The 27382-nt window shown below is 39.6% G+C and overlaps 3 protein-coding genes across 10 annotated transcripts in view; 1 reads left to right on the forward strand and 2 right to left on the reverse strand.

The window, feature by feature from the left end:
• The first annotated feature begins 62 nt into the window (after positions 1 to 62).
• On the forward strand, positions 63 to 23935 carry LOC132197182 (histidine protein methyltransferase 1 homolog). Of its 3 annotated transcripts, none has more exons than XM_059620292.1 (7): positions 63 to 313; positions 368 to 580; positions 691 to 860; positions 959 to 1188; positions 1253 to 1368; positions 1428 to 1496; positions 21540 to 23935. In XM_059620292.1, the coding sequence occupies exons 1-6, from the start codon at positions 244 to 246 to the stop codon at positions 1481 to 1483; spliced, it is 855 nt and encodes a 284-aa protein (XP_059476275.1). In that variant the 5' UTR covers positions 63 to 243; the 3' UTR covers positions 1484 to 1496; positions 21540 to 23935. The 3 variants fall into 3 exon arrangements, with proteins under 3 accessions (XP_059476275.1, XP_059476274.1, XP_059476272.1); XM_059620291.1 differs by lacking the exon at positions 21540 to 23935 and adding an exon at positions 1646 to 2731; XM_059620289.1 differs by lacking the exon at positions 21540 to 23935 and having other exon boundaries at positions 1428 to 2733.
• Positions 1442 to 3100, reverse strand: LOC132197183 (pyridoxine/pyridoxamine 5'-phosphate oxidase-like). Of its 3 annotated transcripts, none has more exons than XM_059620295.1 (7): positions 2959 to 3097; positions 2594 to 2653; positions 2387 to 2543; positions 2233 to 2332; positions 2124 to 2177; positions 1862 to 2064; positions 1442 to 1809 (listed from the first exon to the last, which is right to left on the reverse strand). In XM_059620295.1, the coding sequence occupies exons 2-7, from the start codon at positions 2634 to 2636 to the stop codon at positions 1647 to 1649; spliced, it is 720 nt and encodes a 239-aa protein (XP_059476278.1). In that variant the 5' UTR covers positions 2637 to 2653; positions 2959 to 3097; the 3' UTR covers positions 1442 to 1646. The 3 variants fall into 3 exon arrangements, with proteins under 3 accessions (XP_059476278.1, XP_059476277.1, XP_059476276.1); XM_059620294.1 differs by lacking the exon at positions 2959 to 3097 and adding an exon at positions 2888 to 2951 and having other exon boundaries at positions 1443 to 1809; positions 2594 to 2703; XM_059620293.1 differs by having other exon boundaries at positions 1444 to 1809; positions 2594 to 2703; positions 2959 to 3100.
• Positions 3272 to 27382, reverse strand: part of LOC132197181 (RING finger protein nhl-1) — a 33792-nt gene continuing 9681 nt past the window's right edge. For 2 of the 4 annotated variants that reach the window (XM_059620285.1, XM_059620286.1), the window contains 8 exons: positions 18790 to 18940; positions 17122 to 17400; positions 15136 to 16359; positions 14262 to 14923; positions 12095 to 12947; positions 11803 to 12020; positions 9410 to 9627; positions 4065 to 4203 (listed from right to left, as the gene is read on the reverse strand). In XM_059620285.1, the coding sequence (XP_059476268.1) occupies positions 9414 to 9627; positions 11803 to 12020; positions 12095 to 12947; positions 14262 to 14923; positions 15136 to 16359; positions 17122 to 17400; positions 18790 to 18924 (3585 nt within the window). In that variant the 5' untranslated portion in view covers positions 18925 to 18940 and the 3' untranslated portion in view covers positions 4065 to 4203; positions 9410 to 9413. Of the gene's footprint in view, positions 4204 to 9409; positions 9628 to 11324; positions 11485 to 11802; positions 12021 to 12094; positions 12948 to 14261; positions 14924 to 15135; positions 16360 to 17121; positions 17401 to 18789; positions 18941 to 27382 lie in introns of all 4 variants that reach the window. The other 2 variants (XM_059620287.1, XM_059620288.1) reach the window with 2 other exon arrangements.

Here is a 27382-nt window from a genome sequence, read left to right on the forward strand (position 1 = left end):
TTTTCCAATTTTGCTTTATTGCTGCCATCTTTGGGCTAATTTAGAAACTCATTCCTCATTCGCATTCGCTGCAAAAAATAAACATTAGCACGCCGGCCACGTCGTTGAGTTGAAGACGAGTTTTAGTGTGCAAAAGATATCTAATTTGCCATCGGAAATCGGAAAAGCAGTGAAAAAGAGTTTCCATTTCCAAGAGAGAGCGTTGCACTGCTTTTATTGGCACAAGCAGCACTTTGAGTGGACATGTCAGGCTTCTCGTTTGGATTTTCCACGGATGATGTGGAAAATTTTGACAAATCCGACTCAACATCAGGTTAAATTGTTTGTAATATTTGCAATGTGAAAATACATAATTTATCATTTTCAGGCGCCAACAAACAGCTTCAATGGTTTCCTGCCAAGGAACTGACCTTTGACTCGGATCCACTGCTCCCTTCTTCGTACCTCCACTCAAGAGGAAGTGTGCAGCTGGAAATTGCTAATTCGGAGGAGGTTTTGAAACTTGTCAGTGAAAATGAAAATAGCTGTGCTAAAGCCGCTGACTCGGTGCATTCTGATTTAGTCCCAGCTTTCTACGAAGGTAATTTTTTTATTTTTTCATTTCAAATTTTAGAAAGTTTTTCATTAATTTTTTTTAAGTGATAATAAATTTTCTAACAAAAGATCTGAATTAAATTTTAATTTTTGTAGGAGGTCTGAAGATCTGGGAGTGTACAGATGATCTCCTTGATTTTATTTCTCGTCCGATTTTTAAAGAGAAACTCCAAAACTCGAAAGTGTTAGACCTTGGTTGCGGTTCAGGAGCAATTGGGATTTATTGCCTGCTTTCAGGTGCATCCGAAGTCCACTTTCAGGACTATGTAAGTAATGAATCAAAACATTTACCTTTTATACATTAAAATTTATAGAAATCTGGACTTTTTTGGTTTATTGATCTACATTGTTATCTATTTTGCAGAATGAAGAGGTCTTGAAATTTTACACAAGACCTAATGTCACCTTAAACCTCTTCGGTGACAACGTAACTGATAAAGTCAAGTACTTTGCTGGGGATTGGAGTTCTTTTGCTGACCTTATGAAGAACTACAAGTACGACTTCATATTTACTTCTGAAACCATCTACAGCCAAGAGTGTTACCCCAAATTGCTGAAAATCTTCAAAAATCATTTGAATGACTCGGGGGAAATGTAAGTGGATTAAAAAAATATTTTTAATAAGAATCTCATTACTTATTGAAAAATTTATCCATAGATATCTTGGTGCCAAAACATACTACTTTGGCGTGGGTGGAGGAACACGGCTATTTGAAAGTGCTCTAGAGAAAGAGGCAACGTTAAAAAGTGAGCAAGTCTGGAAGTGTGATGAAGGTAGTTTGCTTTTGACAGTGAAATTTCTATGGCTTAATGCTTAAATACCTTCTTGCTAGGTCTTCACAGGGAAATTTTGCGGATAACAAAAGCAATCACCAGTTTAGGAAGCTGACTGACAGAATAAGGTCTGTTTATTTATTAATTTTTTGTTATAATTACAATCGGCAATTTTAAAGTTAAATTGTAACCTCATTTCTAAAAATGCTTACACTTTATTCCAATATCGCATAATACAAAAATAAAATTCAATTTGAAAACCAACCCTTCTCTTAAGATCACGGGGCTAGACGCTCAAAGACCCAACCGTCAGCACCCTCAAAAGTAGTCGTCCCGTTAGCCTCTGAAGCGTCAGCTTTACGGAAAACAATTCGATCGTGCACTCGGTTGCTCTGCCCCTGCCAGAACTCCACGACGTGTGGGACAACCAAGTAACCTCCCCTAATTTAAAGATGAAATTATTTTAACTTCACAAATCCTAAAGTCAAATCACCATTCCTCTGGTCGATCAATTTCCTTGTCCTCCCCATATTTCTCTCGCAACTCCTTCTCTCGCACGTCCAATTCCTCTCGACCTTTGATGACGGAGCTCTGGTGACTGGTGCAAGCCCCAAGCTGGCTGTCCCTCGGTCTCTCGTGGAAATATTTGTCTGACTCGGCAGCACTCACTTTTTCACACGATCCTTCTATTCTGACCTGAAATTAAAAAATTTTGGTTTACTTTTTTATAATTCATAAAGTTGGATAATTCTTACAGAGCGTTTCAAAGGCTCCCAGTAGAAAGTCAGAGCAGCTTTTGGATTTTCAGCCTGTGTATCAAAGCAAATTTTTAATCCTGTTTAGCTAATCTATTGATTAGCATACCAAGTCGCGAGCCTTTCTACTGCTATAATTTGTAAAGAATTTAAATCCCTCTGAACCATAACTCTTGAGCAAAACATAGCGACAGGAGGGAGATCCATCCCTGAAGTAAACATTAAAAATAATTTAATGAAACTAATATCAGTATCTATATTACTTGGAAGCAGTTGCAAGGCACATGGCATTGGGCTCTAAAATTCCTGGTGTTTTGCAAGCCTCCTCAAGCCAGTTTTTAAATTGGCTGATCGGCTCGTTGCTGACCAAGTCCTTCTCAAGAAACAACTCACTCCTGTCTCGGTATTTCACCCTCATGGCTGCAATATAACTGTTAATGTTGTAATTACAATAAATTTAAATTATTTACCGCCAATGTCCTCTGCAATAGGTGAACTCAATTTTGCGGCCATCCTGAGACTTCTGCGGCCTGCATTAAAAATTTGCCGATGATAAGATGACAATAGTTTGGCCATCAAACTAAGTGAAGATAAATGACTGATAAATTCTGACTATCATGGTGCAAAGTTCGATTCATTTTTTTTTTTTTTTTTATTAAAGAGACAGGCTAGATAAAAAATCCAAGGTAAAAAAATTCACTTTAGAATTGCGGGAGTAAAAAATTAATTTATAATCAGATAGACAATTCTAGCGAATAAATTACTGTAATTAATCAAGAAGATGACAGAGACGAAAAATAAAATCCATTATAACTTTCTCGAATAATTATCTTACCAAGTGAAGGTTCGGTGGAGCTGCTTTTTGCTTTCCGGACCTCAGCTGTTATATAATGTGGGCGTGGTGAAGCTGCTGACGTTGAAGTAGGCAACTGTGCGAGCACGTTTGTACTCCAGGCTGCATACTCTTGACGTGCGCAGGGGCTAATATCAAATAATTGATAGTTTCTCTGGCGCCTACTTTATTTTCAACTACTTTGAGCGTCAGCAAAAAATCAAGGGAAAATTACTTGTTGCTGGCAGAAGTCTGACAACTCATCAAGTTTTCTCTTTTTTTTTGAGTGTATGGAGTATGGAAAGTAAAATTTCAGTTCAGTTTGGTTAATTTTGACGGCCTTTATTTATTTTTCGGAGCGCAGTGTTTTTCATTAATTACAGAAGCTCTCACACTCATTGTCAATCGAATTCATTCAGTTAGGATTTTGGATCGCAAGAAATAAAAACAATGATTGCAAAACAAATTGACAAAATATTTGCAAGTTTTTGTCCCTACAAGCTAAATTTTGTGCACGTTTGGATGAACGTAAAACGGGGACGGAGGGAAAAGAGTGAAATGAATCGCGTCGACTAGATTAACTCATGAAAGTTTGAAACCAATTTATGTTCTAAAAAACTAGAACTTGGCCAACTTTAAACACAAACGTCAGAATAATTTATTAAAAAGCACAACCTTTTCACTTTCAGGCATGCAAATCAATCAGCAAAAGGAACTTTATTTTTTATTTAAAAAAGCCTGAAAGTTGGACGTATATATTTTTTGGCACCTAACTCTTTGCTAAAATTTAAAATAGCTCAGGTCGTTACCAGGGTTCAGTTCGTACAAATATAAATTATTCGTCTCCAATACATTCACGTGATCACAGGAGTCGTGCGCGTTAATTGCTATATTTAATCGTCGGCAAACAACATTTAATTTTATTTAAAAATCAATCACGTTAGTGGAAGCGCTCTGGATTACGTAGCAATGGTTTCTTTTGGGCAATCTACAATGTTTTGTGCAATTTCTAACAAAGGACAATTTAAGTGATTTTTTTTTTATTTCCAATCTCAAAGGGTCCACGAGGCGGAAGACGATTCGGTTGTGGGGGAGGGAGTCTGGTGGTGGTGCTTGGATTGCGATCTGAAAGCGTGGTCCAGCTGGAGCCTTTGACCTATTGTTAAGCCGCGTCGTTTGGCCAGGGAGGACGTCGGTGCGCTGCCGATTCCGTTCGTTTCTGCCACGAACACTCGTCCAGGTGACGGTCTGTAAACAAGCAAGGATTTTCCCATTAACTATGTGTACTCTCAATCCGGCCTCAAAGAGACTGTTCTAAAGAAAGAGCGAATAAATTGGCTTGTCCCCCCTCGGGACTCGGCGTGCATTCAAAGGCGCCGCAAGATAATTTCGTGAGAGAGAAATGAAGGGCTGGAGATTTATGAGCGAGCAGGCCTTGCAATAACACACGCCGATATGAGAGCAGGGAATAAAAAAGTGGCGACTGTGTCAATATTTAAGCAAGGCTGTTTCTCCGCCAACAGGCGAAATGTAATTTATTTTCACTCTACTCGCTCGGCGTATATTTATTTTTCTTAGCGAAATTAAAAAGCACCGGATATAGCCCCAAGAGATTTTGTCTGTTAATATTCCCAGATTGAATAAATAGAAGAAAAACGCTAAGGAGTTAATTCTGTTTAGAAGATCATGAATATTTTTGTCATCTTTTTATTGACAGAGACCTTTGCAAATCTGCAACCAATATACATCAACAGATATTTATTATTGAAAAATAATGTACCGTTTAAAAAAAATCCTTTGAAAATGGAAATATTTCAGTTAATAATAATAGTAAGCTTTCAAGCTGTTTAAAGTTAAATTTTTTATCTATATCCCCTATCTCTGAAATTTTTTACTTTAAAACTAGATTTATGATCAATTTTAAAAGTAAAGTTGTGCTGGTTGCATTTTTTTATCATCAATTTTCTAAGAACCAAAGATTTTTTCTTGTTAATTGGGTCATTTGGACAAAGTTCAAAAACTGAAGTTCCTCTTTATGAAAAAATGGTCTTATCTTTTTGTTTTGTTTTTTGCTTCATTTTTATGCTCTGGAGGTCTTTAGTTCTGGCGGCATCACCATTTTCGTGCGGCGCTGCCGAAATAAGCCCTCGCAGTTTGTCACATTGTCTCATTTCGCTAAAAGAGCTGGGAAAATTCCGCCTCTCTTGAGTGCTCACCTAAGTAGCGTGGCACCATATTTTAAGCATTTATTTTGCATGCTGCGGAGAAACCGCTAAAATGCCATCGTCGGCGCGGCGACGGGGTGGCTCCTTGCCAAAACCGCGCACACTGCTATTGTCCAATTTCCTCCGCTGTTATATTTACATTGGCGAGGCCGAGCGTGTTTTTTTAGAATTCGCCATCAGCCAGTCAGCAGCTCTGTGCGTTTTTATTAGTACGGCTCGCTTGCCTTTGAGCAGCGAGCAGAGCCGCCCTTCAAAAAGCAGGTCTTGCATTATTCAGCAGGTTGCGCGAACAAAGAAAAACAGGATTACGACACTATCCACCCTGACATTGGCCAATTAAACGAATACAAAGTATTTTGTAGAAGAATTTCACGATGGAGGGTTGATTCATGGTGATTTGAATTTTAAGTCGGCTTTTCCTCCATAGGTTTTTTGAGTTGTTTATTGTTTAAGAAAAGCTGTTCATTCTGAGCAAAATTATTATAAAAATTAATTTGTTTTTAAAAGATTTGAATTCAATTGCATTATTTTGTGATTAAATTATTTTGTATAAAAGTATAACTTCAAATGATTTTTCTCGAAAAATTATTAATTTAAAAGAAAAAGATTTTACAAGTTTGATATTTGTACTAATTTGTATCAAAATGATTTCACAGCTCATGAATTTGAATTATGGCTGCAGCCCGAAGCCAAAACATGAGGAGTAGGATATTGTTTTTTTCTTAAAAAATTAATCACAAAACCCGTCGAAGAGTAAATCTGACTTTCAATTCAAATCAACTTGAGTGTCTTGAGTATATTAGAAGTTGACGGTAATTCAAAAAGCCTGAGAAGAATAAGTCCCAAATTTGCACATAATTTTGATTATTTAATTTTGCTGGTTTGCGTGCTGAAAAATTGGATTAAATTATGTTATTAATTTACTAAAATCTTTGCTAAAAATTAAAAAAAAAAACAACAATTTTTATTTCAAAAAAAAAAAAAAAAAAAAAAAAAAAATATATATATATATATATTTTTTTTTAAATTTAATTATTTGTGAATTGCTCGCGAAGTTGTGGTAAATTAAAAGGCCTTTACTTTTTCATGTACTTTAGATGGGGCATCATCTGTTAGTTTGCTTATTGCGGTGGAAAACACAGACATTTTCTCACCACGAATTACGAGTTTGCCCTGAGCGGAAAAAAGTTTTCGCGTCTCAACGCGCCTGGTTTTGCCCGGAAACCAGAATTCCATGCAGCACTTTGTTTCAATTTGTTTATTCATGCTGTTGTTTTTCCGGCACGCTCGTTAAGAAAAACTTTTTCGCCGAGCATAACGCCGCGGTGCTCTTGCTGTTCGCCAGGCACGAGAATGCATAATCAAAGAGATGAAAACAAAAGAATATACGTCGCGATTTTTTGCTTCCAGAGTAAACACTTTGTTTCGCTTTCGTTAAATAGCGCAGCCCAAGCAGAATGCAAAGTCAGTCAGAGCCGCCCTGCCTGAAGACGATGGGAAAATTAAAAATCTGTGACGAGCGGAAAAGCAGGGCTAAATTTTTGCTTCATAGAAATCGCTCAACTTGGAATAAATTAAGTTTAGAACAAAAGCCTCGATAATGCGTTTTCTGAGGAGTTAGGCCGCGTGCGAAGCCCAAGGGTTTTCCTAAAGGATTTTCTTGAAAGGAGTTGCGTGTTGGACGCGTTAAAAAAGTTTCGGTCAGTCGGCGAGAGCGAACAATAATAAAATTTCAAGCATAGCTGGGAGTGCCGAGGGCTGTCGGAGGAAAGAAATGGTCTGGCGAGTTTGCATATTTCGGCGTGCGCCGCCCCAGCCACTCTCGCCGCCGCACAACAACGAACTTCACGGCGAAAGTTTATATTGAAAAATTCTTGGTGAAATTGGGAGGAAATGAGAGCGACGAGACTTGAAACAAGCGGCCACCACAACAATGTTGTCTGCCCCCAGAATCCACTGTGCATCTTGCTGGTCTAATTTGATTTTGGCCCAGCAAACTTTTGCCCTTGATCAAAATTTAACCTACAAAAACAAGCGCGCCGTTCGGTCCGATTCATTAAAAGTTTTTGATCGAACCCGAGAACTGTGCCTGCTTTGTTTCGAGAATCGTGACTGATATTATTGTTCAATGGGTTTGAAGAGCGGCTAAGATAATGAAGATCTCTGAATTCCTTAGATTTTCCCGTTTCATGGCCACTGAACAGAAATTTAATTACTGCGATCTAAACGTGGCAAAAATTTTCAGATTCCAAGAGAGGATCAAATAACGATGAAGATTTTTAGCCAATTGTTTATAAAATTTTCATAAGTTGCCAAAAAGATTGATTCTAACCAGCAGAAAATCAAGTTAATATTGGAAAACATTTTTGCACATTTTTTTATATTGATTATGCTAATTTATAATGCATGCGATTTTTTATGATATGTAAAAGAAAAAAATCACTCTGCCAAATCGAAATTTAATATGATATCACATTGATTGGCAGTTTGTCAGTCGATTAAAATACTTAAATATGGCGCACCAAAATTTAAAAAAAAAAATCATGAGTTATTATCAATAAAATCTGATCAAATTTTAAATTTGAATCAATCAAATAACCGAGAATTACTCTTTAATCTATGGAAAATTAAAGAGGTCGTCTGAAATTTTAGGAATTCGTTTATTTAGCGAAAACGGATCGTCTGACAAAACCATATATAAATATAAAATCGCAAGAACTAATTAAAACTTTGTCATTGCACGTTCAAACTCCACTTGAATTAATGCAAATTCACAAGGCCTTCGTCGTCTCATTGCCGGTGCGGAATTCGCCACACGAGGGCGCTTCAAAACTAGCTCAAAACACAAATTGCAAAAGTAACGCGCTCCCTCACGGTGCGGCCAAGTTGACGTTCACCGGTGTCGACGTTTGCACTTTCGGCGCGCCAACCGATATTCGCCATTATTATTACGGTCATATACACTCGGATCCATTAATTAAGTCGACACACGCGACAACTATCCGACCGCGATGCAATTACAGTTTATTTTGTGCTGCACAGCCAAAGTGGTTGTTAACTGAATTGAATGCAATGCATGCTCGCGGTTGGTAATTAACAACACGACGAGCTTTAATTTTGCTTCCTTTATTGCATAATTATCTGCTTTCATTACTCGGCGTAATTGCGAATTGTCCCGGCAAAAAGAGACACACACTGGTGGGGGTGTCGGCGTCAATACTCCGCGAGCAACACATCTTGGTGGTTTATTCTCGGCTCCACTTGAGAACTAACTTTTAATTAACTTTCAACCGCAGAGTGCATGTGTGCGATAAAATGAAATTCATCCCCGCACGTTAAACTACCGATGAAAGCAAAAGTCGTCGTCAATTCGGAATGTTGTACGTTTTTTACGATTGGGTGCTGGCAGTAAAATTTTATTGGAGCAAGTCGTTAAAACGTGCATGAATATATATTGGAGGAATATTTTCCAGATAATTTAATTCGCCTCTATTTCCGAACGGACGCTGATGGATTAGCAATCATTATATTATTGCCGCTCGAACCGGCGCCGGCCGCGGCCAAGTGTTTTTTTATTTCCTCATTCGCGCTTTACTGGCGGATTGAGCTCTTCAAATTTATTATGGAGCGCGGAGAATTATTTGCCTCCGACAAACTGCGCCTCCACACCGGGCAGAGCAAAGTTTGCTTGATGGGAAAAGCCAATGTGCTAACTTTTTGTCAAACTTCTTGGGATTTATTTCATTAATCAAGACGGTAATTCAATCAGATTTTCATTCACCTTAATGGAAAATTGATGAGCATTCTCCAGACGAAGATTAATTATAATTTTAGGTGCAGGAAGTTTCTTTTTATTTATTTTCATGTTTAAAAAAATCCATTTTTAAAATTTTCCTCAGCTCTACGCTTTTTATCTATGAATAACAAAAAGTGAACCCCGACAGGAAAATTTTCCGGTTATATTGAACAAAATAGATTATTTTGCATTTAAACGACTTGGTTAGTAATTAATATCAAATTATTAGCTCGTAAATTAACCATTTAGGGTGTTTTTTTAATGTATGGAGACAAAATTTGAGTAGCCTAATTAATTGGTTGATTTTACCGAGTAAAATATTTTAGCTCTTAAATGAACAAATCATAGATTTAAAAAAAATCTTAATAATTCAACGTTAAACTCTAAATAAATCACCATCCATCATAGACGTGTGCTTTAATTTAAAATTTACCTGTTTAGAAGACCTGGATTCGATGATTCTCTCGGTCGCACACCAGGATGTTGCCGTTCGACATCACTGCCACTCCCTCCAGCCCCTTGAACTCGCCGTCCCCGGAGCCCCAGCACCCGAACGCTCGAAGGAACGTCCCGTCCGGGTAGAAGATCTGAATGCGGTTGTTGCCCGAGTCCCCGACGCAGATGTAGCCCTGGTCGTCCACCGCCACTCCTCTGCAGAATTTCATATTAAAATTGATCTCTTTTTCCATTACCACATTTTATATTTTTTTTTGCGGCCAACAAGTAAAAAACCGGGAGAGGAAGAAGAACACTGGGGGTGCCATTACACGCCGCGTGTGGGTTGGAACGGGGTCATTAGCTGGGGTTTTTCGCATTAGGAGAGGGACTTTGTAAAAACTTTTCATCATAAATGATAATAAAATTTCCATTTTTTTTCCGGCAAAGTGCAAAGTAGGAAGAGGGAAAGTAAAAGAGATATTTGTTTTTTTATATACGCTGTGCAAAATGAAAAAGAGAGCAAAAGTCTGCGGTGAAAAAGAAGACGTGTACTTAGAGCACGAAAGGGCATGTCAGGGGCGTCCTGATTTGTATTATTTCAACGCCGCACTTTCGGGTTTAATTTTGAAGGACGTGCTTTGCGACGAGTGTCTGTGCGTAAAACGCATAATGCGGAACGTGTTTGGCCTCTCAAATGACTGCGGAAAATCCAAAAAAAAAAGTGCGCCGAATTCCACCCCTGCTCCGACGCGCGAGTTAATTTTCCAGTTAAAAAACAGCGGTTTGACCCAATTTCTTTGTGACTGCGCGTTGCGTGATTGCAGTGATTGACAGGAAAATTTCCAAGTACTCGAGGGAAAACAAAACTGATGCAAACCGATCAGCAGGCTGTAAAAATTTATCGACTCCGTGGAAATCGCGTGCTGTGCCACTCAAGTCAAACTAGATTTTCCGATTTTCTACGCCAGACCGATACATAGTGACATTAATTCGTTTTAAATGGTGGCCGGCACTATGTGTCTGGGTGGTTTTTGTTCGCTCTCAGCAGCAGCAAGTGATGAAAAACCTATAATGATTGTCATTATTTGCAGCTGTCGCCCGCCCTGGAAAGGCAATTTTTGTCCTTCACTCGCTCCAATTCGTTTGGAAAATAACTTTTCCCAATTTGTAGGCACGCTCAGCACCAATTTGCAGTGATTTCCCGAACTAGTTCCATAACACAATGATTAACGTGAAAAAATCGTTCGAAGCGTGACGGGGGAGCCGTTTATTCAGAGTAAAATACCGGAAATTTATGATTAGTTGAAGCTGCTATAATATACGGTTTTGAGAAGAGTGGCAGGCAATTGTGCAGTTTACGGACGTGCACTGATTTGAATTTTGCAACGTGAATAATTTGACAAGTGCGGTGCTAGTTTGTTAGCCAATTAGCGCATGAACTATACAACTCTATGTTTGGCTTCGTTATTTGAAATTAACGAACGATTCACTTTGTTAATAGTTATTATGCAAGTGGTGTAATCTGCAACTGAGCTTGTTAGTGTTAATTCCAATACGAGAAATTAAAGGGACATGTAATAATAAATTGAATAAAACTGATTACAAATTAAACGTGAGTTAAACGATTAATGCGGTTATATTTTTGAAAGAGAAAATACTGCAAAATTAATAAGCATAATTAGAGAGATGCAAAATGAGAGATTAGTTGATTTTATTTTTTAACAAAATACTTTTGAAATTCACAAATCATGAAGTATTTTCTCCAAAGTTTTGAACGTGGAATTTTGGATTTTTTTTCCATTTATAAAATTGACTTATAAAAATAAGCGTGCAACGAACGACATGAAATTGGGGGGAGCGCAGCAGCCTGTTGCCCATTTGAGGAATCGGCAGTGGCAGGTGCCGCTTACCTCCGTCGATATTGGGGACGACGGAATCGGCGGAAGTGGCGCAGAGACCCTACTAACGTGGGCAGCAGCACTCGAAAATTTGGGCTCAGTTAGGCATGACGATGTTGGGGAAAGAGGTGAACTTGGTTTTAGTGATGGACTTTCTGATGCTGCGCCTCTTCTGCAATAATTAATCGAGCACCATTTTTTAATTGTGTATACTTTAAAGCGAGAAATCACTCTAAAAAAAAATATCACAAACGTGGAGTTTGCACGGCGGGGGGTCTCGTTTGCGAGCTGAGTTTGCAATGCGCGCGTATGATGAAAAGTTTTTTTTTATTGACATTTAAATGAGGATGAAGTGTTAATAAGAGCATAGAGAGATAAAGCACGTGTGCCACTTTTTTATACAAAGGCCACAACGCACACACGAAGCTGCAATAGAAATTATAAAATGATATAAAAAGTAAATCGCTGCGGCTGTTTGTCCGCCGCTTACCTCGGGAACTTGAACTGGCCCTCCTCGGAGCCTTCGGTGCCGAATGTTGACAAGACCCTTCCGTTGACGTCAAATATTTGGATACGATGATTATTCGAATCGGACACTATGACGCGGTTAGTATTGCTAACGGCGATGTAGTGCGGGTGCTCCAGCTGGCCGGGCTTGTTCCCGGGGCTACCGAACTTGCCGACAAAAGTGCCGTCTGATTGAAAAACCTGCCGACGCATTTAAATTGATACATATCGAGATTAAAATGCAAATTATTTAAAATAGAGTGGCGCAAACATACTTGAACTCTGTGATTCTCTTTGTCACAGACGTAGATGAACCCGAGGGCGTCGGTGGTCACGCCCCAGGGGTAGTTGAATCTTCCGTCGGTGGTGCCCTGGCTGCCGAACGCCCTGAGGAAGCGTCCGGACGGGTCGAGCACCTGAATGCGGTGGTTGTAGCGGTCGGCGATGATGAACTGCCCTATCCTGTTGACCGCAACGCCGGCCAGGCAGTCAAACTCGCCCTCGGCGCTTCCGTAGGCGCCGAACTCCTTGACGAAGATTCCGTTTGAGTCAAACAATTGGACTCTGTGGTTGCTCGAGTCGGCCACGACAATCGTGTTGTCCGGACCGACGGCAATCCCGCGCGGCCAAGTGAAACATCCAGGCTCGCTCCCCCGACTTCCGATCTTAAATTGTTGCCGTCTCTTCTGCAGGTACTGGTTTCTAGGGATATTTGCGAAACCGGCTGCCACTGTAGGAGAAGTGGGGGAGGTAGGCGTGTTTTTTTGGTCGTCGTCTGAAGTTTGATCTAGGCTGGCGTTACGCAGGGGCAGGCCGAGCGAGAGGCGCCGCGACGCCGCCGAGCCGGCCGTGCTTCCGACTGACGAGGCGCCGGCACCCGATCCAGCAGCCGTGCCGCCGCCGCCTTCTTTTTCCTTGGCCCGGTTGCCGTACTTGTTCTTGAGGTACCGGGCCCACGAGCTCAGGGCCGCGCCGTCCTTTTCGCCGTTGGTCGCGCCACCCGCGGCGCCCGACCGCTCCGGCGAGTTCTCCCTCGACTTGAGTGCGTGCGTCGACCTGCTGCGGGACAGTTCGGAGGTGCCGCCGAGGGCGCTCGTCGAATTTGAGCCTACACCCGACGTTCCATACCTGCCAGACATATACACAGCCAATTTTGTACCCAACAAGTTTGGAAAATTTTCATCATTTATAAAGCCCAATAAAAATTAAAATCAAGCGTATATGGTTGAAGGAAAGACAGGCGCCAAATTCGTGAAATTCGTTTCATGGAGTGAATAAAGTCTTGACGAAATGTTAGCAAGGTATAGAAAAGTCCGTAAATAGTCAGTCTTCAATACATACGACCAATTTTTAAGAACAAATTTAATTTAAAAATCATGTAAATTTATTTTCTAATTTTGCTGCTCGTGCGTGCAATTTTACCATTTGTATCTTCGTCATTGAAGAAATTTCCCATTTAATTTGTCAATTTTCTCAAGTGTCAAATTGCCCAACTGACATTTTGACGAAAAACGATATCCTTGTGTTAATGGGTGGTTACATCATAAAGAGGATTTGAAATTTTTCTATATTAAATGAGCATTTCCAGCGCAATTAACAGCAAATTGAGTTACTGTATTGCTGGCATAAAATTATTTTACACAACTTATAATGATTAAAAAGCTTTTGAATTTACTCAAAAATTTTTTAGTAAAAAAAAAGTTTATCTTTCATGCCACCCAGTGAGAAGTTATTAAGTATTTTATTTCTTCTGTAAAATCTAGTTTTATGCAGTTCGGAAAATTTTTACATGACAAAAATGCAAATGGGAAAATTGCGCGCAAAAGCAGTAATTTTTTTATTTATGTTTTTTTCTTTGTCTTAAATTATTTTAAGTTCCTAATATAATATAATTTTTTATCGTTTTTTTTTTTAAATTTTTTCATCAAAACATTTATTTAATTAAATATAAATCATGCGCAAAATGAAGAATAATAAATAACTATTCATATTTTAATAGATGAGGGAATTCAAATTAATAAAATAAAATAATATCTAATTTCAAAATTATCGTGGAATTAATAATCCGTAAAATATTTATGAAATCAATAAATAGTTAAATTAGGCCTTTTTGAGCAAATTGATCTAATTATAAGCAATTCATTAATATTAAAGAAAAAACAGTCTGTCAGTCGGTTTGCCCAACCCTAGGAATAATGGAAGATGGGTGAAGGGGAAACGATGACATGGCGATAGGGGGCGAAAAATGTGTGATCAAATAATATGAACCACATTAAAACACAGCCAAATGAATAATGCTCAATCTCACGCAGCTACAGTGTGTCAATGATGGCAACAAAAATTTTGTAAAGCATGTACGCGCGCACTACGAATTTGAAAATTTGCTTCAAGCTGCTCACGAAACCCCCAGACTTATTTTCAAACTCAACAACCTGCTCATACCTGGATCGCCCTGTTCCGTACTTGTCCTCGGTCGAGTACTTCCTGGAGGCCGTCGAAGAGCTGTCCTCGTCCTCTGGCGAGATGGCCGCGGTGCTCTTGCTGCGGTTCAGGAATCTGCTCGTGTAGCCGGAGGTGCCGTACCGCGACGACGGCGTCTCGTCCTCTTGCTTGCGGCCGTACTTGTTGGCTTGCTCTTCGCGTCCAGCATTGTACGCACGCCTACCCCCCATGTACGAACTGTCGTTCGCGGCTGGGGTTCGCGTCGAAGCAGACTCTCTGGCCTGAGCACTTCTCGCCAGCAGCGAGTTAATGCTCGATCCCTTGGCCTGCGCCGTGGAGGCAGTTTCGTCCTCGGACTCTTCCTCGGACTCACTTTCCTCCTCAGACTCGGACTCAGAGCTTTCTTTTTTCGGCTCGGGCGCAGCGGGAGTCGAGGACCGAGTGGTATTCAGGAATCTGCTTTGGAATTTGGGCTTTTCCGTCGCGGCCGGGGCGGCGGGTGTGCTGGATGCTGCCGTGGTGGAAGGTCGGTCGCTTTCCGACTCGGACTCGTCGTCGGACGCGTTGTTCGTCGTGGCCGCCGTCTCGGCTTTCACAGGGCTCGTCGTCTCCTCCTCTTCCTCAGACTCCTCTGCGTCGCTGGACGCCGTCACCTGCAACACCTGATCTTGCACACAGACTGCTCAAACAAACTTGGTGGTGTGTTGTTTTTATATAAATTAATTTACTTGTGTGTGGTTTTTAAATGTTTGTTTTGGACAAGGGACAATATTTATATATAAGAGACGCATCTTCACAAACATTGTTAACGATTAAACTAACTGCTTTTTATATTTACGGATTTTATACTGTTTTACTCAGAATCGTCACGCACCTCGCTAGATCTCCTCGCTGGCTCTTCTGGCGCTCTGTCCACAGAGGTGGTGCGTGTCTCGGGAACCGCAGCTGCTCCGGCGGATGTAGTAGAAGCTTCAGCCTTGTTCTGTTTCTTGATCTTGGCGATCTCGTCCTCCTCGCTGACCTGCCGCGACGTCTTCTTCGCGGGCTGCCCCGCCACCGGTGGTTTTGCGCCAACGGCCGGCACGACAGGGGTGACCGGTTTGGGCTCCTTGGACTTCTTGTCCTTCTGTTCAGTCTCTTGGAGGCGTTTCATGACCCTGGGCGAGTCGTACAGACGCGTGATGCCACTGAGAGGGCCCTTGGACACGTCCTCGGTGTCCAACACCCTTTCGCGCTCTTTCCGCGGAATGTGCGTTTGGGACGGAGACTCCTCACAGAAACGCACAGACCGACCGGACGTCTCGGTTTCGTCATCCGGGTTGTCCAGGTGTCTGGTGAAGCGCGACCTGTAGCGGGACGGTCTTCGGCTCTCCGAGTCTTCGTCAAAATCGTCCCTTCGGCCGTACCTGTTGTTGCCACCCTGAGGTCGCTCGCCGAACTTCCGTCCATTCAGGGCATCGTCAGGGTCGGTGCCACCTCCCCTTGAATAGTACTGCTCCTCCTGTTGCCTGAACTGACTGGCAAGTCGGTGGTCGCTCTTGCTCCTCATCAGCCCTGGACCGGACGGAGGCTGCAGGCTGCCAGTGCTGGCGCTTGTGTTGGTTCCGGAGCCCATCACGCCAAAGGGCTGGGGCATGTTGATGGCCAGCTCGCCGTAGTTGCCCACGTTGACCACCAGAGTGTTGGGGTCGTGCGACATGATGAACCTGGCGCGGCGCGTGTAGTCGCTCTGCTCGTATTCGAAATTGCGAATGAAATCGACAGTCTTAAGGAAAATATCTTTGGTGTCCATCAGCTCGCAGTCGTCCCACTCAACACTTTCCGTCATGTGCTTATCGGCGAGCTCGCAGTTTGCCTGGATATTGGACAGCTCTTGCTCCAGCTGGCTTTTAAGCGTGGTCAAGTTGCGCGCCTCCGTCGTCAGATAACGGTCTATCTCGTTTTTCAAGTAGTCGGTGCGATCTTTTAGTGCCTTGGTCAGGCGTCTGTGGATCTCGTCGATTTCTCCCTCGACTGACGCGCAGTTCAGGGCTAAGCCTTGAGCGTTCTTCTCCACAATGCCGATGGCGTCTTGTACTCTGGGCAGACCGCGGCGAATCTGAAAAATTAAAACAAAAATCAGTTTGGTGCAAACATTTCTTATGTTTTAAAAATTAAAATGGAATTTAAAAAAAGAAGTTATAGTTGAGAGTTGAGTTCTATGGTTAATAAATGTTTAAAAACCAAAATAAATGTAAGGCTAAAAATTCAGTTAAACCCAGTTAGAAATTATTACATAATTTAAATTTATAATGAAGTAATAATTATACTATTGGGCAGAGAAATATGAAAGTAAGATTTAAATTGTCAATAAATAAAATAATTACATATTTAAAAAATCCATGCATCTAATTGAAAAGTTATAAATGAAATCATGTAATAAATTTGTCTCTATTTAAAAATTCATTCTAAAAACTAAATTTTGGTCAAATATATGAATTTTATTATAATGTGATTTAAAAAATTTGTTTGCATTGCCATACTGCACAAACATTTATGGGACAAAGTTACCCTTTTTGGCGAATATAATTTTAAAAAAATTGACATTTTTTGAGAGTGTAAAAATTTAAATAACTTCGCGCCCCAGCTGGTGTTTATAATTTATGCCGTTCTTGCAAATTTAGCACAGCATGGCTGACTTTTCCACTTTGTTCTTTGTTTAGCGCTGGGTAAACAAAATTACAGCGGCGCAAACTTAAGAAAGTTGCCTGCAATTAAATATTTAAAGCCTGGTGACAGCGCAGAGTGCAGCGTCATAAAACACAAAGCCCGCGCGTTAATGCAGGGCCGCGCCTAATTACGGCCCCCTGGCGATTCATACTTGGTTGTTAATTCGCGAAATCTCGCGGCGCAAGATGTCCATGTGCGCCTCCTTGCAGTCGGCGCAGATTTTCTTCTCGCAGTGCGTGCAGAGCGAGCAGTACGCCTTTTCCGAGCACACGTTGCACCGCTCCATGATCTGGTTGCTGTTCGGGTCGGGCAGCTCGCCCGTGATCTCGATGTGCAATTCGAGGAACCTCTGCAGGGTGACGTTGGTCGGGAAGCCCTGCACGCCCTGGTAGGGAATGCGGTGCTCGGCGCGGCATTCTGGACACTTCACCTGCAACCAAATGGAAAATCAGTCAATCTGATTTATGGCGATCCTAAACATGTGTTAAAGCAAATGTAGCCACCGGCTGGACAATACAAAAGGAATTCGGCCTGGCCGACAGTTATAATTTATATCGCATTGAATTGGAGTTGCTTTGAACGGAGGGGATGCTGCTGGAAGGCGGCCAAAGTGTTAACACGCTTGTAACTAGCCTAAATAGAACGGGCGCTGGATAAGGGCGTCGGAGCAAATATCCCTCGTCTATATTTATGCGCTCTCTGCTTCCTCATCTCGAATTCAGTTTCTGAGCAGGCGGATTATTTGCGGTGCTCGCGAGGTGACGTCTGCATGTAAATATCATTTGCGGCCGTTTATTAGGTTAATCCTTGCTTTGCATCAAAGTGAATTAATAGCTTGCATACGTGCATCCAATTTGTTAGATGGAGATAGGCAACGTGCCCGACAGGCGACTCCGGCAGGTTGCATATGGCGTTATCAAAGGAGTTGATTTTATTCTTGGTAGAATGAAATTAGTAAAATCTGCATGTTGCAATTATTTTTTATCTTAATTATGAATAGTCTTGTGAAAAAAATTTGTTGATAAACATCTTATTCTTTAGATTTATATTAAATAAGGCATTACATTTACAATAAAATATGGATTTTAGACGTACTTTATTAAAATAGGAAAATTGGAAAATATCACTGATCACTGCACAAAATAAATAGTAAAATATTTTATAGAGAGATCAAATGTAAATTTATCAAATGAATTAAATTATTATCCATTCTCATTAACCAAAGATATTAAACATTTGAACTTTATTTCACTTCCTTTTTTTTTATTTTATGATGTGAAAAAGTTAATTAGATCTTTTGACATTTTCTTTTTTTATAAGAGGCAAATCAATTTTCCTTCATAATGTACATATAAACAGGGGAGAAAAGTCAATTATGTACATAATCATTTCAGTAATGGAATCATTTAGCGCGAGCGTCCGATATTAAGGCTTGTACCGTATGTGCAGGGCAATTTTATGGGCACAATGGCGTGGCCGTACCAGCAGCTCTGATCTATTAGGACGGAGTTATTGACATTTTATGATTTTAATACCGAATCGATAACGGTAGCGGCGTAATGAGCTCCCGAGTGCTAATCTCTATTCTGCATAAAACGGGTAAAATCATGTGCGCGGCCTTTTTTCGCGATCACGTCCGTCCATTTGAATTACCACAGCGGTAAAAACAAACGGTGATTAACCAGCTGGCTGATTCACTGCTGCTGTTTAATTAATGGCCGAGAAAATTTTGCTCAGGCCACTTTGCATAATTGAATGAGCGGCTGACCGGTGTGGCTTTCGAGTGGTTTTATTTTCGGAATGTTTATCTTTTACTGACCTGTCTCCTGACGTAGTCGACCAGGCCGTCCATGCACGGCTCCATGCAGAACGAGTGCTGGCATGGCAGCAGCTTGGGGATCCGATATCGGTCAAGGCAGATGGCACAAGTCAGCAGCTGCTCGAACTGCTCCATCCTCGTTCAGCTTTCTCTGAAACACAAATAATGAGCTCTGAATTAATCTGCACTTAATTTATCTTGGCGTGCAGCACGCCGCTGTACCTGCGCTAGTTGCAAATTCGAATGGAATGTTTAATCAGGGTATGTGCAGAGTAATTGCGTGTGGCGAAATCCACTTGTAATGCATGTTTACCGGGTTTGTTATCACTCGGCTGCATTTGCTCTGCTCTCTCCCTGTTATGTTTTGCTCGTGTAATTGGATTACTCTGCATAGGTAAAGTTTTACCCTTAATTGAAATGATTTCGGAATGCAATCCCGTTGTTGCGAGTAATAAATGGATGGTTTATGCGGAAATAATACGCAGTTAATTTTCAGTAAAAATGTAGAGCGATTTCAATAAAGACTGATTAATTGCCATTCTGATTCCTTTTGCTTACAAGCAGTTTTCTAACCGTGAAATAAGTGAGTCAAAATATGTATAACCTACATTAAAATAATTCCAAAAATTTAATCACTAAAAGAAAGCAACGTTTTTGTCAAAATAATTTCTTTTTAATTAATTCAATTAAAATTTAATTTTTCAAGCAATTTAATTGTTCATTTCTCACTAGAAAGTAAATAAATTTGACCAATTTGTCAACCGAGGCTCACAGCGGCGGATGGGGTCTTTTTATCCAGGAAGTTTAGAAAAATTCTTGCTAGTGGTGATGCCGTTTTGTCCAAAAATTCCTTTCTTCCAATAAATTGTTTCCAAAAATAAAGTTAATACAATTTATTTGTAACTATACGTACAAATAAACAAAAGTAATAAAAAAAAAGAATGAGAATCCTAACGTTTTTGCACTTAGATCCTTTAATAAATTTTGGCTAAAAGTAAATAATGATGCTCTACATAATGTTTATTTTTAGTTGAAAAACTAGAAATATACTCGCTTCCACTAATTGTATTTTGCGTTTGTGTGGTCTATTGTGATTATTTTTTGGTGTTTGAAAGCTGTCAAATATTTGTTGGTTTGATAAATTTATTAACAAATTCCAAGTTCTATTGAATTCTCTCTTTTGAAATTAAGAGCTCCACCGTATTTACTCTCTTTTTTGTGTTGCTCACATCCACCGTGTTGAAAATTCTCTTTTGTCAACGCCGGAGTTTATTTTTTTTACCCAACAAGAGATATGACAAATGGTGGCGATCAAAATGTCCCCATTTCCCCGACGACAAACAACAGCTTTTTAACCAGGACGAAACACGTGCGCAGATAAAACACGTTGTCATGTAAATTTTGGTTATTATTTCATTTCCGAGGATAAATCTGCCGGATTATTTTGCATTTAAAACACCCGCTTTTCGAGTACATTTGCGTTATTACTTTTTCCGTCTCTAATTCTGAATTATGGTACAAAATGTTCAGTATATATTCAAGTGTTTTAGCACTTTATGCGAGGCGATTGTGCAATATTTAAAAAATCCAAGCTAATAAAAAAAGGAGTTTTTACTGTGTGGTGCAGCATTAGTGAAATTAACATCTTATTAAAGCAGCGGTGGCAGCGTTCGCGCCCATCGATGTCCAGCCGCTCTTTATCTAAATATAATTACGGGGCTGAGCCGCATAATTTACAATGGTCGCGCAGCAGATTGTATACTCGCGGCCAACAAAGCGTTGTTTGTAATTAAATGGCAAACACACGCCGCGTCCGGCCAACCAGGGTGAGCAAACACGTCACTGATTTATTAGCAATTTTATAATCCAACCAAAAAAATAACACCTCGAGGGTTGTTTGCTTCTAACCAACAATCCCAAAAAAATTAGATGCGCGCCACGTGTAGCATTTTCCAGAAAGATGATAAGCTTCTATTTGCGGTCTCGCCCTTCCTTCTTTTTTCCGCCGTTTGCATTATTCACAAAAACAAAATCGCCGCTATGTGCACGTCTCGCAGAAATCTCCCGCAGGCTCGCTCGAGATGAAATGAATAAAAAATTTCCACGCTCGCGGATCCGTCTCTGGCAATTTCTTGCTTGTTGTCCTGCGCGCTTTTTATTTTGCCTGACTGAAACGGGCTTTTACTGCGAGCTCGCAGACATTACGTTGCCGTTTCAGCTTGGGTGGTGGATTTCAAACAGGCTGTTTTTTCTTGAAAATATAAAGTGCAAGCCTTTGAAAAGTTTATACATATTTCAACAACAAAAGGAATAATAAATTATGTTTAATGTTCGCTATTGAAATTTATTCATTATATTTCTTTTCTCTTTTAAATGAAAGAAAAAAATAATAACGTATTCTCATTCTGAACCCAATCCTATAAGATGCTAATGCATAAACAGGTTACTTCGGAGTAAATTTATTCATTTTCAAACAATAATAATAATAATAATAATATTTCAAATATAAATGCTATTCAATTTACAACTAAAATAAGTAAATTATGAACAAATATGGAATTACTGAATTTTGCATTGCTAGAAAAAGAATGAAATATTATATAAATTTATTAAACCACAATTTTTATTTATTTATCCTGATTAAATCATAAAAGTAATAAAAAGCTTGGTTGTTTGTGAAAAGATTAGAAATTATTTTGTATGCTATTTGGTTCTTTATTTATTTTAATAAACGTTTAAAATTATTGCAGCACTGTAATCCAACTGCCGGAAGTGTCATGGTATGTGAGCGCGGCACACGTCACATTTCTGCAGAAATATCCAAGTGCGCACTCGGCACACATTTATCACCGGCAGGCTCATTTTTTTACTCGTCGGTGGCAATATTATCCATCAGGTATGTACCCAAGGAGGGGAAGCGTATATAAAGTTTATCAAACTGCACGCACTTAAACTCTTGAGTGATAAATATTTTATGACGACAGAGCGTCGCTGAATAAAAAAAAAGCAGATTTTGTGTGCGCCGAATTTAACGCGCCCTCGCAAACATTAAAATAGTACGTCGAAAATGATAAATTGAGGCTATTGTTGCAACACGTGCGCCCTCGCCTCCCTCTCTCTACTGTGCGCCCTTTGCTGGAGAAGAGAAAGAGGATTTCATTTTTGCTCATTTTTACAACCCTTTCTGCTGCACGGCTAAATGGAATTTTAGATATACAGCTTCCACGCGCACAAAGCTCTTTATGTCGAGAGACTTGTAATTCAAATTTATGTATACATGCGCGTTCTTTCATTTATTTTATCTCAGCAGCCGGCTATGCAGAACGGCGCCGAGGTGAGTTTCTTTTGAGGAACAACCGGCGCGGAAAAGAAAGTGAGACAGAGGAAAATCAATTTTGGGCCGCGCACATATTTCTCTTTTTTCTTAAAGCGTGTGCGTTACGACAAAGGGAATTTTTTCGTTATGCATCAAGCTGGAAAGACCCGAATTGAGAGGATTTTCTTTTCTGTTTGATACATAATACACAGGCAACGCGGAATTCGACGTGATAGGCTAAGCTCCAAATTGCATCGAACCAATTTTTTTGAATCGAAAAAAATTTATTTAAGCTGCTCCTTAGAGAATCACGGAAAAAAGATTTAGTAAAAAAATTGTAGAAAAATAATATTACAAAGCAAAGTTTTGACGAGCGCATAATATTTTTTGAAATTCCAAACCAATTCCTTTTCTAGCTAAATTTTAAAAATTTTTATTTCTACAAAACGGATTGGATGAATCGTAATTTGGTCAATGTCTAAAATTTTGTGCTACAATCTGGAATCGCACTTTCTCTTTAAAAACATATTCGATACTTTGATTGACAGTGATTTTTTTCAAAACTTTTCGCAACCAACTATTTCTAAAAAAACCCACTTTGGTTTTAAGAAGGATTTTAAGCTCATATTATTGGAAGTTCTTCAACCTCGTGTTTGCTCAAAGTGGACTTGCGTTCATGGTGGAAACGGAGAAAAAAAATCAAAGTTGGCACTTTGCTCATTTGGCGAATGTTGTGTTCAAACCCGTGGCGCACCAACGCTCAAAACACTCACCGGCCGAGAGCAACGAACTGAACTGCCACCGCAGCAGTAAAAGAAAATTTTCATTATCTGCGTCGCCAGCGAAACGACTTCCTTCCTCTCTTGAAATGGTAATGAGCGGGCAGCACTTTTAATGCGTCCTCCACCCACTTGGCACTAGTTCTTGTCGAAATTCGCCAACAAACTTGGCCAAGTATAAGGGTGGACCCCCCTCTTTCTGAAAGCGAGCTTCGATATTTATTCAATTAATGGTGGATTAAATACCAAAGTTTAATGTAGTGTGCTGTTAAATTGCTAACTGAATTTTCTCCTCAAAGCCGATTTAATTTGCTCGATAACGGCGCCTGTGATTCTGCAAGTTGGTTGAATCGGCGCTATTATTACTGGCCGCCTCGCGATAGAGAGAAACGGCTCGAGGAGAGATGCGGCCGCGTTCTAACTTCGTCGGGGCTCTCCCCGGATGGCTAATAATAGCGATGGCGCGGTGTATCCGAGCCCGAACTGGCCGTCGCGAGTCGGACGAAAAGCCGAACGAATCATGCCCGCGACCATGTGACTCTCTTTCTCTCTCGCTTTGTGTCCGATCGAAATACCTGATTATTTATATTCAGTAGTTTTTGGAGTCGCACGCATTTATTTACTCACCGCAATGCTTTTATGCCGGCGGTGACCATTTGTTTGGAGCGCGCACGTGCCATTTCGCTGTGAATAAATCTGCGGACGGACAAAAAGCACAAACGCAATACCAGAGAAGAGGCATCACTTTGTCGACACATGCAAATATCCTGGCCCCGAGCGAACGCGGACTGAAATATTCAATGGCTTTTTAATGGCGGCTGTATGCTTATTTTTGGAAATGGAGTCGAAATCGATTTAGATATTTTATTATTTCACCACCATGTTTCAAAATCAAAATTCATTTTTCAATTAAGTGAATGTTTCTTGCTCTAAATCATTACCGATATAGACCAAATACAGCTCAAGATTGATAATGAAGGTTGAAAGATTATTTAACATCAAAATAATATTTTGCAAAAATAAAAAAACTAAAAAAATTATTGAAATTTTTCTATTTAAAAAATAGGGCTATTAAAATTATAATACGTAAGAAAAGTAGCAAAATTTAAATATAACATAAATATTTAAAAAAATATGAACCACACTGAATTAATTTTAATAAGTAATTTTAGCTTTTTAATAAAGAAAATTAATGATGAAGTAGTTAAAGTTAATGAAGTAAATTTAAATTAATAAAAATCTTCAATCTTGTCTGTTGCTAGTAAAATTTAACACCACTTTCAGCATGTATCAGGCTAAAATAAACAAATGTGTAGCATTGAGCAAACCTATAGTGAACGACGTTAATATTAAAAACCACAGGAACGCAAACATGCCATAAATTTTGATCAAAAAAGCACCAAGCCGTCTAGATCAGTGAGCGCGCGTATCGATGATGCTGGTAAAATTACGCACCAGACAGTAAAGCATAATTTTAAGTGATGTGTGTTTGCAGAATGCAAACATACGCAAGCCGTCGCACGTCATCGCGAAAACCGTCTGAAAATACACACCCTCCTCTCTCTCTCTCTTCCAAGAGGAAACTGAAATATGAGGCCCGAGGGTAGAATTCGCAAGTAATGAGAAAATAACCTACGCCTTTGCATGCAGCCTCCGTTCCGTATCTTGCGGTGTCTTGAAATGGACCAACTCACCTGGTTGCGAAAGCCGTCCGAGAATTAGCGTCTGAATTAATAACCGGCAGCGCCAAAGGCGCGTCGGCTTTTTGGCAAACTCCGCGGCCTGGATAAAAGTGAGTAGGCGACGTGCTTTTCCGAGCAGTAATGCACGCGTACACAATTTTTCCCTCTGTGTGTTTATTTTTTCATTTCATGTAAGTTTTGACGTCAATCGAAAGCAATCCGCGCTGGAATTTGCCATACACTCTGGCCCGTGAGTAGGAGTTGGATTTTGCCCCAAAAGCATGTTTTATTTATACAGCAGCTTACCATTAGTGCCGAGGGCTTTTGACTGACCCTCTAGACCAAAAAATACACAGTGGAAAGTGGCATTTGGATGTAGTTTTTCCATAAACGTAGGAAAACCCAAATAACCTTCATCCCTTCAAACGTTTCTATGAAATCAAAATTATATAATTTTAAATGATGAAGGGCTTATTTTAGTTTATTTTAATCAACAGATGAATTTAATAGGGAGCAAAATGATAAAATTGCTGCATTAATTATTAATTTATATTTAATTTTGAATAAAAATTTTATTACAAATTTCCAAGTGTCTCTAGGTAAAAATAAGTAAATAAATAAAGGTAGCTCCCCTGCAGAATAATTACTGTTAATTTGTTTTAATATTTTATACAAAATTCAAATTTATATATCTGCAAATTTCTTTCCCTTTGACCGAAACTTTGGTGGTGATGAATTTGATAAAGTTACGTCAACAAGCAGTCAAAGTAAAAAAAACAAAATAAAATAAAAAAGTAAATGATTTTGAGGTGAAGTTTGCCAGGTTTTATTTATTTATTGTGCCTCGATTTTCACGGCAAATAAAATTACATGGTCGTGATGTGGGGCAAAAAACGAACCAATTTTAAGCAAAGTGTCAAGCGCACGTCGACTAATTGTCCAGGCAACAACAAACAAGGCCGTGAGCAAAAACAGGACCGAGTCGAAAATAACGGTCGGCAAAAAATTTGCACGCCAAATCAGCACATGCGATTGTTTTTTGTCGTTTGGCATAAATTTGAAACAAAATGCATGCCACATACAGACGGTCCACCTCGGTTTTCGTTTTGGCCTGCCATTGAGATATACACCAATTAATAAATGGCCCTGCAAATGGCCGCTGCCGAGGCAATTAAAGCCCTCGCCGATCCAAGCAATGTTATTTCGCGTTTAATTATTCTGCAATGCAAATATGGTTAAATGGCTTGTTTTTGCGATAGCACTGTGGAAGGGGCGTTGGTTGCCAGCAAACGATATGATAATAAACTCTGGCCTAAAGTCCAAAACGTTAATTGTGCGCGTGGCCATTTCGTTTTTCATTATTTCCGGCAGCCGAAATGCGCTTGTGATTCTCTCTGGTAAAAATAAAATCGGTGGAGCGTCACAAAAGAACAGCAATTTTTAAATTAAAGGGGGAGGAATTGGAACGGAACGTGCTGGGAGGAGTTTTAATTTGCGCGCTGCCTCATTTTCGGAATTAATTTGTGCCGAGTGCCTGCGTATGCATGTGAAATGAGTGCCTGCTCCAAATTAATGTATTTCTTTTTGCAGAAAGGATATTTTGTTCTAAATTAATGTAGAAAGTAATTATTTTAGATGGGTTTGTTATTTTGAATGAAATTCATTTTGTTAGAATTAAAGAAATATGTAGCTACTCAAATACAAAAACAAATTATTTTGCGTATTTTTTTTAATATAAAGTGAAAAAAAAAAACATTTCCTTGTCACTTGATGAGGTATGGATTTCCTGTAAAAGCAAAAGTGATGCAGGTTTTTCCTGGTTCTGGGGAATGCCGCAATGGGTTTCAAATCCCAGAGTAATTGTTCTCAAATTAGAAATAATTGCTGTTTTTTTTATGATAGTGATGTAAGTCATCTGGAATAAATACACATGAGAAGTCCATAAATTACTGTTTCCCTTTTTTATAATTTAAACTCTCGTCATAATTTGAAGAAATTATTAATTTCTTTTAAATTTCCTCTGTATAACATGAAAAATTAATAATAAGAAAAAATATATTAGAACACACCACTCTTGAAAAAGAATGTGATCATGATAATTTTAATCATTTTATTAATGTTTAGCCTTTTTGCACTGCCAGTGCCAGTTCAATTGCAAACAAAACATTATATTAAATTTAATGCATATTGCATATATTTGCTCATTATGCTATTTTCTACTTCAAACTTTTATTTCTGATACTCTGGCAATCCTTCTTTTCGCTGCTTTTTCATCTATCTTTGTATTTTCCATTCTATGATGTTTTTTTTTTATTTTCAAAGATTTGGATTTGATGCAGGGCAACCTTTTTAACCAACTTTAAAACTAAATTTTGGCCACTTTTCAAAAATTTAATATCAATTTTATATTCTAATAACTGGCGCTGTTTACAAATTCATAAATCATCGTCATCCAGCGTTGTCTAATCACAGCGCGACTTGTCACTGCTGCCAAGCAAAGAAAATTTTCTATGCTTTTTCTTGGGCTGCCAGGTCAAAACTCAAAAAGAGCTAATTATTTTGCACGGCTTTTCGCCTCCAGCAGCCGCGCCTGGGGATGATGAATTACATTTTTAATGGAAACACACGCGGCAGCCGCACCTCGGCGCACAAAAGTAAATGCGACGGCTGAGCAAATTTAATAATGGCCGCTACCCAAATTTGGCTCTCATCAATCAAATGAAAGAATAATTCCCTCTCCTCTGTATCAACCTCCCTCACTGCAGATTAAAAGATTAATTAGTTATAACCTGCAGTTTTGTGCCGATCACCGTCGC

This window comes from Neocloeon triangulifer, unplaced genomic scaffold (genome assembly GCF_031216515.1).
Source record: "Neocloeon triangulifer isolate White Clay Creek 2 clone unplaced genomic scaffold, ASM3121651v1 ptg000012l, whole genome shotgun sequence".
Lineage (NCBI taxonomy): Eukaryota > Metazoa > Arthropoda > Insecta > Ephemeroptera > Baetidae > Neocloeon > Neocloeon triangulifer.

What these genes read in the sequence shown, in the direction of transcription:
- LOC132197182 (XM_059620292.1), top strand. Translation starts at nt 244, where the DNA reads ATGTCAGGCTTCTCGTTTGGATTTTCCACGGATGATGTGGAAAATTTT. An exon ending in AGTCCCAGCTTTCTACGAAG is followed by an intron (nt 581 to 690) that starts GTAATTTTTTTA and finishes TAATTTTTGTAG; the next exon opens with GAGGTCTGAAGATCTGGGAG. An exon ending in AAGTCCACTTTCAGGACTAT is followed by an intron (nt 861 to 958) that starts GTAAGTAATGAA and finishes TCTATTTTGCAG; the next exon opens with AATGAAGAGGTCTTGAAATT.
- LOC132197183 (XM_059620294.1), bottom strand. Translation starts at nt 2,699, where the DNA reads ATGGCCAAACTATTGTCATCTTATCATCGGCAAATTTTTAATGCAGGC. An exon ending in TATTGCAGAGGACATTGGCG is followed by an intron (nt 2,544 to 2,593) that starts GTAAATAATTTA and finishes GTTATATTGCAG; the next exon opens with CCATGAGGGTGAAATACCGA. An exon ending in GTAGAAAGGCTCGCGACTTG is followed by an intron (nt 2,178 to 2,232) that starts GTATGCTAATCA and finishes TTTGATACACAG; the next exon opens with GCTGAAAATCCAAAAGCTGC.